General features: G+C 34.1%; 1 protein-coding gene across 1 annotated transcript in view; it reads right to left on the bottom strand.

Moving 5' to 3' along the window:
• LOC138691248 (dynein intermediate chain 2, ciliary) overlaps positions 1 to 12108 on the bottom strand; it is a 73331-nt gene that overhangs the window by 45837 nt on the left and 15386 nt on the right. The window contains exons 2-3 of the mRNA XM_069813072.1: positions 7749 to 7886; positions 2792 to 2993 (exon numbers count right to left, since the gene is read on the bottom strand). Of these exons, the coding sequence (XP_069669173.1) occupies positions 2792 to 2993; positions 7749 to 7886 (340 nt within the window). The remainder of the gene's footprint in view (positions 1 to 2791; positions 2994 to 7748; positions 7887 to 12108) is intronic.

The raw sequence follows: 12108 nt of genomic DNA, 5'->3' as shown, positions 1-12108 counted from the left end.
GCTGGTCAGTTACCGCTAAATTTCAAGTGCTTTATCTTAGTCGTGGCTGTCAGCATATTAAACATCATTAATTTTTCTGCTGTCTCCTTTCCTCCCTGCCACAAATGTGACGTTGTACAGAGGCAGAGAAAAAATAATTATAAGATCTGTACATTTAACTGAAGCTGTGCTGACATACATTTCACGTAATTTCAAGTCTATGTGTGCTTTCACTTGAATTTCAGAGACAGCTGATGGTAATTAGAGAATTCTCTTGTTCCCAGTCTGAATCGTTGGGGTGTCATCATGAGCCTAAATTTATCTATTGGTCGTACCAAAGAATCCATATATACGTATGTAATTCAATTTATATTGGAATATTTTTTACCCCTTGACAGCTGTACACCCGCTTATATCATACCCGGCCTTTTTTTTAAATATTTATTTATTTATTTATTTTATTGGGTTATTTTACGACGCTGTATCAACATCTAGGTTATTTAGCGAATGAATGATATGAAGGTGATAATGCCGGTGAAATAAGTCCGGGATCCAGCACCGAAAGTTACCCAGCATTTGCTCGTATTGGGTTGAGGGAAAACCCCGGAAAAACCTCAACCAGGTAACTTTCCCCGACCGGGATTCGAACCCGGGCCACCTGGTTTCGCAGCCAGACGCGCTGACCGTTACTCCACAGGTGTGGACCTTTTAAATATTACATGAGATATTATATCTAACAAATTCAGAACATATTAAATATATTACTTTTTATTTTATACAGAATGCAGATAGAGTATAATGTTGCAGGAAGTCATTGTTCAGCATAAATAATAATATTCTGAAAGACATCCTATGTTATAGAAAATGAAGTGATCGTTCTTTCCACAACGCTTGACATACTACACTGTCAACTTGATTACACAAATAAAATTTCGCAATAACACAGTATTGGACATGGGCAATAATATTTTGAAAGATATACATTTTAGAATTACTGTAAGTAGTATATCGAAATGATAGCCGTCCAAATCTTGGATTTAAAATATCGGCATCCCAATCAATTCAAATGAACAAAAATAAAGAAAATGTAAATTAATGTCTTATTTTCAGTGGGCTTACGTATATTCACATACTACATTAGGAACATGACAAGAGTCTCATTGATATGCATACAATTCGTTTTCCCGTCTTTTGTATAAATGTGTATATATGTTTAGGTGTGCTCACTTGAAAGCAAGTTACGCAATTATTGACAATGTGAAAAACACGGAGATTTAAGTGAATGTCTGCAACTTTGAGCGACTATCCTTGGGCTTTATTTTACTACGGTCATTACGAATGCTAGTTGCACTGAAATGGCAGTTGCTTAAAATCGAATGGGATGTTACTGGCTATCATAAGAATATGTGGGATAAAAACATCTTTTCCTTTCGTTTTGCCAGTTAATACTGTCACTTCTATTACGTTTGTCATGAGTTTTTTCACACCAATTCCTGTTCCATTGCATAATTCTTGTGGCTCAATATTTCGCAATAGTATTATTGGCAATTCAATATTAAGAATTACATTATGTGTTGGCAATCCTTGTGATTTCAAAGAATTTAAGAATTCAGTTTGATAAAACACAGTCTGCTCACTATCAAAAACTGTCTCGAGAAAAGCATAATACGTTTCTGGACTTCATAAGGATATTTATTGCATGAAATGTCTAGATTTTGGCCTTCATGATGTATCTACAATGTTATTTTATATCGTTTTGCTTTTTCCATGGCCTCATGAAAGTCGATGTTGAATACAACAAACAATAATAAAGAACAATTGACTATAGAAGATTGCATTTTAGTATTATACATAAATGATTGATCGTATTTATTTTTATTTTTTACTATTTTAATTAATTTAATGTCCATTTTAACAATTTTAATATAGCCTATGTTCTTCTCCTGGTTATGAAGGTTAAATGTGCAAACTTTGGTACATATTGGTCAAAGCGTGTAGATTTGTATAGGGAACATACATACATACCCACATTCACTTTTATATACTAGATGTAAATCCGGGTTCTACTAATCACAGACTACGAGATTTTAATTGTAATCGTAATTCTTTACTTACTGGTAACTTTCCTTTGTAACTACAGAGACTATTAAAATTCTAAAATTGACATGTTAAGCACCAAAATGGCTTAATCTACAAAAATCGATTTTGTAATTCAAACGAATTACTGGCATCTTCATGTTAGCAGTGGCATAGCGTGGCTTCCAAAACAGAGGAAGCAACCAAGATTAAGTTAGTACCGGTAATTAATAATTATTCTTAAAATTCAATGATAAGAATAGGCCTATAATTTTTTACATCAGCAATTAAGAATCATAGGTGTTCGCGTAGGCTTCCGCGGCTGGTGTACATGGTCTGTGGATAAGCTTCGGGGCTTCTATCGCGTTGTCTTGGTGTTGGTGGCTGACGTTTCGATCGCTGTGTTGTGGTCATCTTCAGAGCAGTTGGATAAGGAAATAGTCTGCGAGCTCGTATATATATATATATATATATATATATATAGTAGTCTCGATGGGGGGAGGACCTATCACCGAAAGTACTCCCACATCGAGACTACTATATATATATACGAGCTCGCAGACTATTTCCTTATCCAACTGCTCTGAAGATGATCACAACACAGCGGTCGAAACGTCAGCCACCAACACCAAGACAACGCGGTAGAAGCCCCAAAGCTTATCCACAGACCAAGAATCATAGGTGTTTGAATAAGTAAAAGCAAGGTATTATTTATACTTACGGTAGGCTTACTTACTTCCGATTATTCCTTGTAACTGATTTCTTGCTTCTTCTGAGTCCCTATGTAGAATTGTTCCTTCGATGTCTAACAGCAGTACTGTTTGTGTGGTTGGTGGAACAGGAACAAAACAGCCTTCTTTGAAACTAAATTCAACTATGTTGGAAGGAATTTGAGGATTGTTCGTCGTAAGAACTCTTGCAATTTCCTCTTTCAGCTCCTGTTAAGTAATGAACATTACATACTGTAACATTTGTTTCACTAAGGTTACAGCTGAAATAAATGTAAGAAACTATTATAATAGTGTGTTTTTTTCTTCATCCGCATGATCCATTACATGACGTAACACTACATGCTTTCTTATACAATTTTATACGCTCTTATAATTCATCAAAGTTAATGTTTTCAACGAATTGTACAAAATCCTTGACAGAGTGACTCTGTGACTTTGTTACAAACTTTCATGACTGATAGAAGAGATTATGAACAAGTTTCATATTATAGGAACCCATATCCCCAGAAACATTTCATTCGGTAATAAAATTACAAAATGTGATGTGTGTGTTAATTGATCTAAGTAACACTGAGGGCCATGGTAAAATAAATAATTTTGTTTTTTCCTACGTATATACCATGATGGTGCCCTGGCATATTTTCGTAACTATTGCAGAGTTTATATGAATAGGTATAGAACCTGATTTACAGCGTACTGTACATTGAATCCCGAATTTAAAAGAAAACTTACAAATTAAACCAAACCCTTTAACTCTATTAAATATAGAGTATAATCTAAATTTAACAGAAGAAATACTGAAATCAGAAGTAAACACTGAAATAATGAAACTATTGTCTCCAGAGACAATTAATATTTGGTACCCTCCACAAAACTGGCTTCATTTATACACCGACGGATCCTTGATCTCCAGAGAACAAGGTGCCGGTGCAGGTGTTACGTGCTGTCTCTTCTCACTTTATAGATCTCTTGGATATGGAACAACAAGTTTTGATGGAGAAATCATTGCAATAAGTGAAAGTCTCAGGAATCTTCTATGCCACATCAATAAATTTAAGAATGCAGTTATATTGTCAGACTCCAAAGCAGTTATTCTATCAATAGTCTCTGAACACACACCTTCATCTCAAACAGCACAAATAAATAAAATGCTCTCTCAATTAATATCACTCAATAAAAGAATTGTATCCCAATGGATACCATCCCATTGTGGAATCCTGGGAAACGAGAATGCGGATGCTTTAGCAAAGAAGGGCAGCACTGCTACTTACAGACCTGTTACTAAATCTAGGGGTATTACTCTGTGAAAAGATTTATTAAATCTACATACTTAGACTTCAACAAACAAAATTTGATAATACAATCTCAAGGGAAAAAAAATGGAACTTTCTGCATCATAATCCACAATTAATTCTCGATTTACCACGAAAATCGTCTGTAGCTGCATTTAGATTGGCAACAGGCCATGACTGTTTGGCCAAACACCTGCATAGAATTGGAATATATCAGTCCCCTAACTGCCCATTGTGCAACTCAAATCAAGAAATGGATTCGGAACACCTCAAAATCTGTGCTTCAGTGGCTGACCATGATAATATCTGAAAAATATTGGAGTGCAAGAGGTCAAATGACTTTATTGTCAAACGCATGGCATTAGAAAACAACAACAACACTGAAATAGCAATTTGGCGTCGAACTCCTGGCCAATGCATTGAAACCTCACTTCAGTTTATATGAAGCTGTTCTTTTATGACGTTAGGCTTAGGGTAGACCAGGGTAATTATAAACATTTTTCACTGATTTCACATGTATTTCAACATTACACAACCCTCAGTAATGGTAAGCATGACAAAGAAAAATTGTATTATTTTTAGACCTTTCTTTTCCCTGAAAATGGGGTCAAAATAATAAGGTTCACTTTTTTCATCTCTTAATAATTGTTAGTTTAAATTTACCCCGACCTGTTTACATTTGCCCCTTTGAGAGGAGGTAACTGTAAACACCACTTTTGCACGAGTTATCAGACACTGACCTATTTTGTGTTATGTTTCAGAAGAAACACCTTCACTTTCCACCTTCAATTCTGGTCACTGGTATATTTCGTCCCTTTAACCTATGATATATGACGAATATAGGAACTCCGTACCTCTCCTGAACTTAACGATAACTGTAGTTACTATTTTTTACATCTGTGACAGCCCTCTCTAAACTCTCTATAGTGTAGTTGGGTGGAAGTCTCTTTCTAATATAATTTCTTGGCATTTTGATTACTGAAATGGTATACCACATAAAGCAAATTTAGAAATACATATACATTTGAAGTTAAAGGTATTTGAAAGGACAAATGGCTGGTCATGATTAACTATATAGGCCCTACACTTTAATATTTTTGTCTTTTTTTAGTGCTGCTTACGAAATTGGAACCATAGTAAAACATGTTTATAATTACACCAAATTCATGTTTACAATTACCCCTCAAGCAATTAAAACTATAGGGCAAATGTAAACACGTCATAATTTAATGAAATGTTATGGGAGATCTCAAAAGCATTGTAATAAATGTTAACTACTATACATTACTCATAAAAAAATATCTTCTTAAAAAATAGCAGTATGCATTTTCTTACAAAGCCAAAAATGAAGGTGAAGCAAAATTCTTTCTCAACTTTTTTTTGTAGACTTTTACAAAACATTTGTTCATAATTAAATGGTTACTCCTATTTGGCGCCAAACTGCTTGTAGGTAAGCCAACATGTTAAATTCAATATTTCCCAAATTAAAATTTTCATATTGATAGTTTTATATTTCTCACAGCATTTGTTTACCAATTACCCCCTGTTTAAAATTACCCTGGTCTACCTTATTTTGGTTAAGCATTAGGTACAGACAATAATTTTGATTTCTTTAGTTTCTTGTTAACAGGGAATATTCAAATTAAGAGAATTTGCTACTGTGTGAAGGGTGAGAATGTTATTAATGTAACATAGTACATAAGTTTTAATCCAGTTAAGTGCCATGAGTTTGTGGATGCAAAGCAGTGATGGTAGCAGGGGTATGGGAACCTGCTGCTCATGGCCAACAGAAACATGGGGAACATATAGGCCTATACTGTATATGTTGGGTGATTCCGGAAGAGTTACCACCACTTATGGAATTTAATTCCAAAGACATTTTGAGCAAAAAATGTCATATAAACATGGGTCTTATTCTCAATGTTTTCAGTTACTCTAATTATTTGATGTTATTTTTAAAATACCTTTTTTCTTTAGTTTTAAGAGTAAAAGAATATTACAAATAGAAATTGAACTATTCAGATGTATAATTTTTTTAATTGGCTAGTATTCTCAAGCTAAAAATTAGTTGTGAATTCCCTAGTTGCTTCGCATAGATTTTTTCCTTCAATTTTTAACTACAAAATTACCGGTACATTATTCTTATCCACTTATCACAACAACTGTTACAAATCATGCCACTCTTTTGAACTCTTTAAGACTGTACATTAGGATGCAAAAATAAACTGTAGAGAATCAAGACGTTAGGATTGGCGTGATTTGTAACAATAAATTGTTGTGGTAAATGCGTAAGAATAATGTACCGGTAATTTTGTAGTAAAAATTGAAAAGAAAAAAAAAATCTGTACAAAGCTACCAAAGGAATTCACAACACATTTTTAGCTTCAGAATACTAGCCGATTCTGAATAGTTCATTCTCTATTTGTAATATTCTTTTATGGCCAGGGTGCGAATTAACGGGGGGAATGGGGGGAGGGGATTTCTCCCCCTGATGGCAAGTTATCACCGCTCATAAGTCCATATTTACATCCCTGCCAAGGATAACTTCTATCCCCTCACATAATATAATTGTTTTAATAACAGTATACTTTATAAAGTATAAGTAAGCAAATAAAATAATATTGATGTATTATCATCACCTACAAGCTGACAACAATCGCTAACTTAGGAATTACACATCTTATCTTAAGTCTGCTCATAGTTGTAATATTATTATTATTATTATTATTATTATTATTATTATTATTATTATTATTATTATTATTATTAGATTGTATTTTGTTTAACGACGCTCGTAACTGCAGAGGTTATATCAGCGTCGCTGGTGTGTCGGAATTTTGTCCTGCAGGACTTCTTTTACATGCCAGTAAATCTACTCATATGAGCATGTCGCATTGAAGCACATTTAAATGCCATCGACCTGGGATGGGATCAAACCCACAACCTCGAACACAGAAGGCTAGCGCTATATTGACTATGCTACCGAGGCCGAATTATTATTATTATTATTATTATTATTATTATTATTATTATTATTATTATTTTCAAATTAATGTAATTCTGAAAATATTGAGAATTGAACCTATGTAATTATATATGAAATTTTTTTTGCTCAAAATGTCTTCGGAAATAAACTCCGTAAATAGTGGTAACTCCTCCTGAATCACCTTGTAGGCTATATATACACAATAGTGTCATAATATAAAAAATATACCAGTATAATACAGTATGTATATATAGTATATGTGATGTAAGAGATTAGTTGAAATGTTAGAGTTATGGCTTCTCATTCTGGACACCATGTTTACATCTCAGAAAGTCTGCATGGTATTTGTTATGACAGTGTTGGGACAAATTTTATAAGAATACTCCGTTTCTTCTCCTCTCATTCTAGCATATCAATATCTGTCAAATTCAGAATTTCAATTCTTATCAATTTTACAGAGAGCAACGAAAACTATTGCAGAATTTTATCTTCTTACGAAACCAATTCCATTCATATATAGAGATGGTATCCATTAAAAACATAAGGTTACAAATTAAATAAATAAAAGAAATATCCTACCATACAGCAATTACACTTCAAGTTATATTAACTACCGGTATGTGATGTCATAATTGTCAGAATATAAAAAGAAAAATATAAAACATACACAACACCACTCTGTACCTGTTCACTAAGTTCCAATTGGTCCTCAGGTCTAATCAACTGTTTTGCTTTTATCCACGCATCCAGTTCATCAACTACAATTCCATCGGGCCCAGGCTTTACAGTTCCAGCTTTACCTTTATGTACTTTCGGCACATTCTGAAAAAAAAAAAAAAGAACATTAGAAACACAAGAGTTCAAATACCGCAACCCTAAGGGGAGCCTGAAACCCCGATCATGTTCCCAGGTTGTTGGTCACAGAGATTACAGAGGTTGCCCACGATACAACTGGCTAGATGGCAGTTATCCCTTTTATTGGAAGGTTATACTCAACTCAAAAGTATTTACAGAACTAATAGAAAGAGATACTAGTCATAAACAACAAGAAGAGCAGGCAAGATTTCTGGCTGGACAATCGATTATTGATAACATTTTCACTCTGAAGTTGATGCTAGAGAAATGGAAGAAGGTGGGACAAGAGTCACAGATATTCTTGACTGATTCAGAGAAAGCATACGACAGCATACCCATTATCAACTTGTGGGTAGTAGAAGTGAATCCAGTATTAGTGAACATTGTACATACCGTAATCAAGTTGTATGAGAATAATATAGCACGAGTGAAAATAGGAAATAAACTAACAAATGAGTTCTATGTGAATAAAGGGCTATGTCAAGGACGTGGATTGTCATCCCACACTCTTTGAACTGTATCTTTGAGAAATTTTGCAAAACTGGCATAGGAAATGTGGAGTTATAGGAGACAATCAGTTCTTCACATTGTACTGTGTGGACAATTAGATTATAATAGCAGAAGACTAGATTGATCTAAGTCACCATTTCTCAAACTATGGTCCGCGGACCACCTGGTCCTCGAGGTCTGCCCTTGTGGTCCTTCAAAAAAGACAAAAGAAAAAAATAAAATTCAAACGAATTGCGTATCACACTATAGCTGAAAATCTCACAGTTTGTAAATGACACATGGCAATCCGCTTTCACTTTTTCTCCCAGTACCGACATTTTATGAAATTTATTTACCCTACCCATCTATCGACTTCCCACTCTACTCTAGCAAAAAAAGAGGGATTTAAAGCACTATGAACGTGGTGTTTCTCGCTATCTTTTCTCTGCACATCTGGTGTCGTGCCTGTAACCCAGCTAGGGACTACCCGAATTCATAACAGGACCAAAGTACCGAACCTTTTCATGTATTTATGACTTTCTTAATAGTTTGCACATTGAAATGGTCACGTACTGTACGTCATACACCAATAATAGTACATGCAAAATTGCATCTTTACTTGTTGAAAATCGGGCATGTTTTTGCATTAATTTTTTTATTTCTCTTTTTGCAGATGACAATATAAGAAAATTTCTTCTATTAACATTAACTTAATTAGTTAATACTTATATAAAATTAATTGAATTAAATTAATTTTAATTAATTATTTCTACATTAAAATGTAAGTATACTAATCTTAAATAAATGATAAATTTGCTTTCGAAGGGAACAAGAGTAGGGTGGTCCGCGGAACTGTTCTGACTTAAAAAAGTGGTCCCCACTTCAGAAAAGTTTGGGAAACGCTGATCTAAGTTACATGGCAAGGAAACTCCAAGAAACATATCAGTGTGTTGGATTAAAAATGAACATGGAAAAATGTGAATACCTAGTGGCAGGAACTGATAGGATTGAGATATGAACGGAGTCCAAATTGAAAATATTAAGAAGTTAAAATATCTTGGAGTGGTTTACAACAAACTGGGAACCAATAATGATGAGATAACGGTAAGAATACATAAAGGAAGTTAGATGACAAGAACACTAAATTCTATTCCATAGAACAAAAAAAAAAAAAAAGGGATCTATAGAACTCTTGTCTAAGGCGTCATTCTATATGGATCAGACGTGTGGGATGTAAGGAAAAATAATAAAAATAAGTTCTTAAGCAAAAAAATGTTTTCTTAAGACGGAGTTTATGCAGAACGAGGATGGACAGAATAAGAAATGAAACACTAAGAGAAGGAATAAAAAGGATAGAGATATTGTTGAAGATATTCAACAGAGACTGCTTGTATGGTTCGGTTATTTATTTATTTATTTATTTATTTATTTATTTATTTATTTATTGTCCACACCTGTGGAGTAACGGTTAGCAAGTCTGGCCGTGAAACCAGATGGCCCGGGTTTGATTCCCGGTCGGGGCAAGTTACCTGGTTGAGGTTTTTTCCGGGGTTTTCCCTCAACCCAATATGAGCAAATGCTGGGTAACTTTCGGTGTTGGACCCCGGACTCATTTCACCGGCACTATCACCTTCATCTCATTCAGACGCTAAATAACCTAAGCTGTTGATAAAGCGTCGTAAAATAACCTACTAAAAAATATTTATTTATTTATTTATTCTGGCAGAGTTAAGGCCATGAGGCCTTCTCTTCCACACTACCAGAAGTAAAATACATATTGAAACAATGGCAAAAATAGGAAAGTCATACATAAATATAAAAATAATTTTCATTCACATTAACAAACTTACATGGGCTGTACGGTAATGAAATATTAACTAAACATGATACATAATTAAGTTATTTACAATTCATATCCTAATTCTACTTTATGATAGGCCTAAATGACAATTTATATACACATAGAATAACCTATAAAAATCGGCTTACATTCACAAATCGATTTCATGTAAAAGTATGTAGTTCTTAATTCTTAATTTAAATTGATTAACCATTTGGCAATCCCTGACATGACGAGGTAAGGAGCTATAGGCGACAAACTGACACTGTGAAAGAGGATGAATAGAAAGAGGTACGGTGACGAGGAATGGATAATAAGGCCTGATGTTGATTCCGTAATGTTGTAAGATATTCAAAGCGAGTTCTCAGATATTTTGGAGTAGAAATGAATAATATTCTAAACAGAACAGATAAAGAATGTGCTATTCTATGTTCCTTTAGGCGGATCCAAGAAAGAACTTCAAAAGATGGCGCTATATGGTCAAATTTGTGAGTATTGCAGATGAAGCGGACACACACATTATAAACACGTTGTAGTCTTTCAACTAAATTGACAGTTATATTTGTCAAGAGAGAATCGCAGTAATCAAAATGTCGCATTGCTAGCGATTGAATAATATTTCTTTTTATGGAAAGAGGCAGAGAGTTTCGTAAGTAATGTAAGTTATGTAAACAGTACCGGTATGGGAGAAGAGAGACTTCCAAATTAGGTATTAAGATGGATACTATCCAGACAAAAATACAGAGGTCGCCCACAACACAACTGGCTAGATAATGTAGACGAGGCTATGACGACAAGAAATTTGACAATTAGTCATTATTGAAGACTGTTTTAGGAAGAATTATTATATTCTATCTAAACAAGAACAATCTATTTACCAAGGAGCAATATGGATTAAATAAATTACTCATGGTAGTACTTTTGGTATCTACCACTTATCTACTTATTTCACGCAAGAAGTTAAAAATGCTTAAAACAATAAGTCACTAACTAACACATAGTAGCTACGTTCTTCGTCCTATTACAAGCATTTAATAAAGAATGGAGAAATAAACTAATTTTTTAATTAAAGAAAACTTTTAATATTGATGCACTGCAGTTGATGGCAAAGCTCTTGATTGGATTGAAGATTTTTTTTAAAACAAGAATCATGAAAGTTAAATGTAATGAATAATATACACTCTTAAATAACCCTACTGCCTTCCACTTCCCTCTCCCCTTTACCCCCACCACCATCATATTTTATCGTCACTACTTTCATAATCATAAACAACTTCTTTTTTATCATCATCATTATCATCATACTTTTCGCCTTCATTATCATTATCACCACCACCATTACCATAAACTTTTTACTTTTAAATATTTCAGACATTTGTCTACTCTGACAAAGAAAGTATAATAATGTAACTTAAGTAGTATTTTCATTAGTAACAAAATTTGATATTATAATATTACTAAACTTTGTATAGTAGGCCTATTAATTCGCCATGTTTTTATTTATTTATTTTTTTATTGGGTTATTTTACGACGCTGTATCAACATCTAGGTTATTTAGCGTCTGAATGATATGAAGGTGATAATGCCGGTGAAATGAGTCCGGGGTCCAGCACCGAAAGTTACCTAGCATTTGCTCGTATTGGGTTGAGGGAAAACCCCGGAAAAAACCTCAACCAGGTAACTTGCCCCGACCGGGATTGGAACCCGGGCCACCTGGTTTCGCAGCCAGACGCGCTGACCGTTACTCCACAGGTGTGGACAATTCGCCATGTTAACAATTCATTACATATATATTAATTTTCTCAGAGATCAAAATAACAAAAGGGATTAAGATGAAATGTTGGTACAGTATCTCTCCAC

The sequence above is a fragment of the Periplaneta americana genome, chromosome 16 (genome assembly GCF_040183065.1).
Source record: "Periplaneta americana isolate PAMFEO1 chromosome 16, P.americana_PAMFEO1_priV1, whole genome shotgun sequence".
In the NCBI taxonomy this organism is placed as follows: domain Eukaryota; kingdom Metazoa; phylum Arthropoda; class Insecta; order Blattodea; family Blattidae; genus Periplaneta; species Periplaneta americana.
This window is presented reverse-complemented; position numbering and strand designations above follow the sequence as displayed.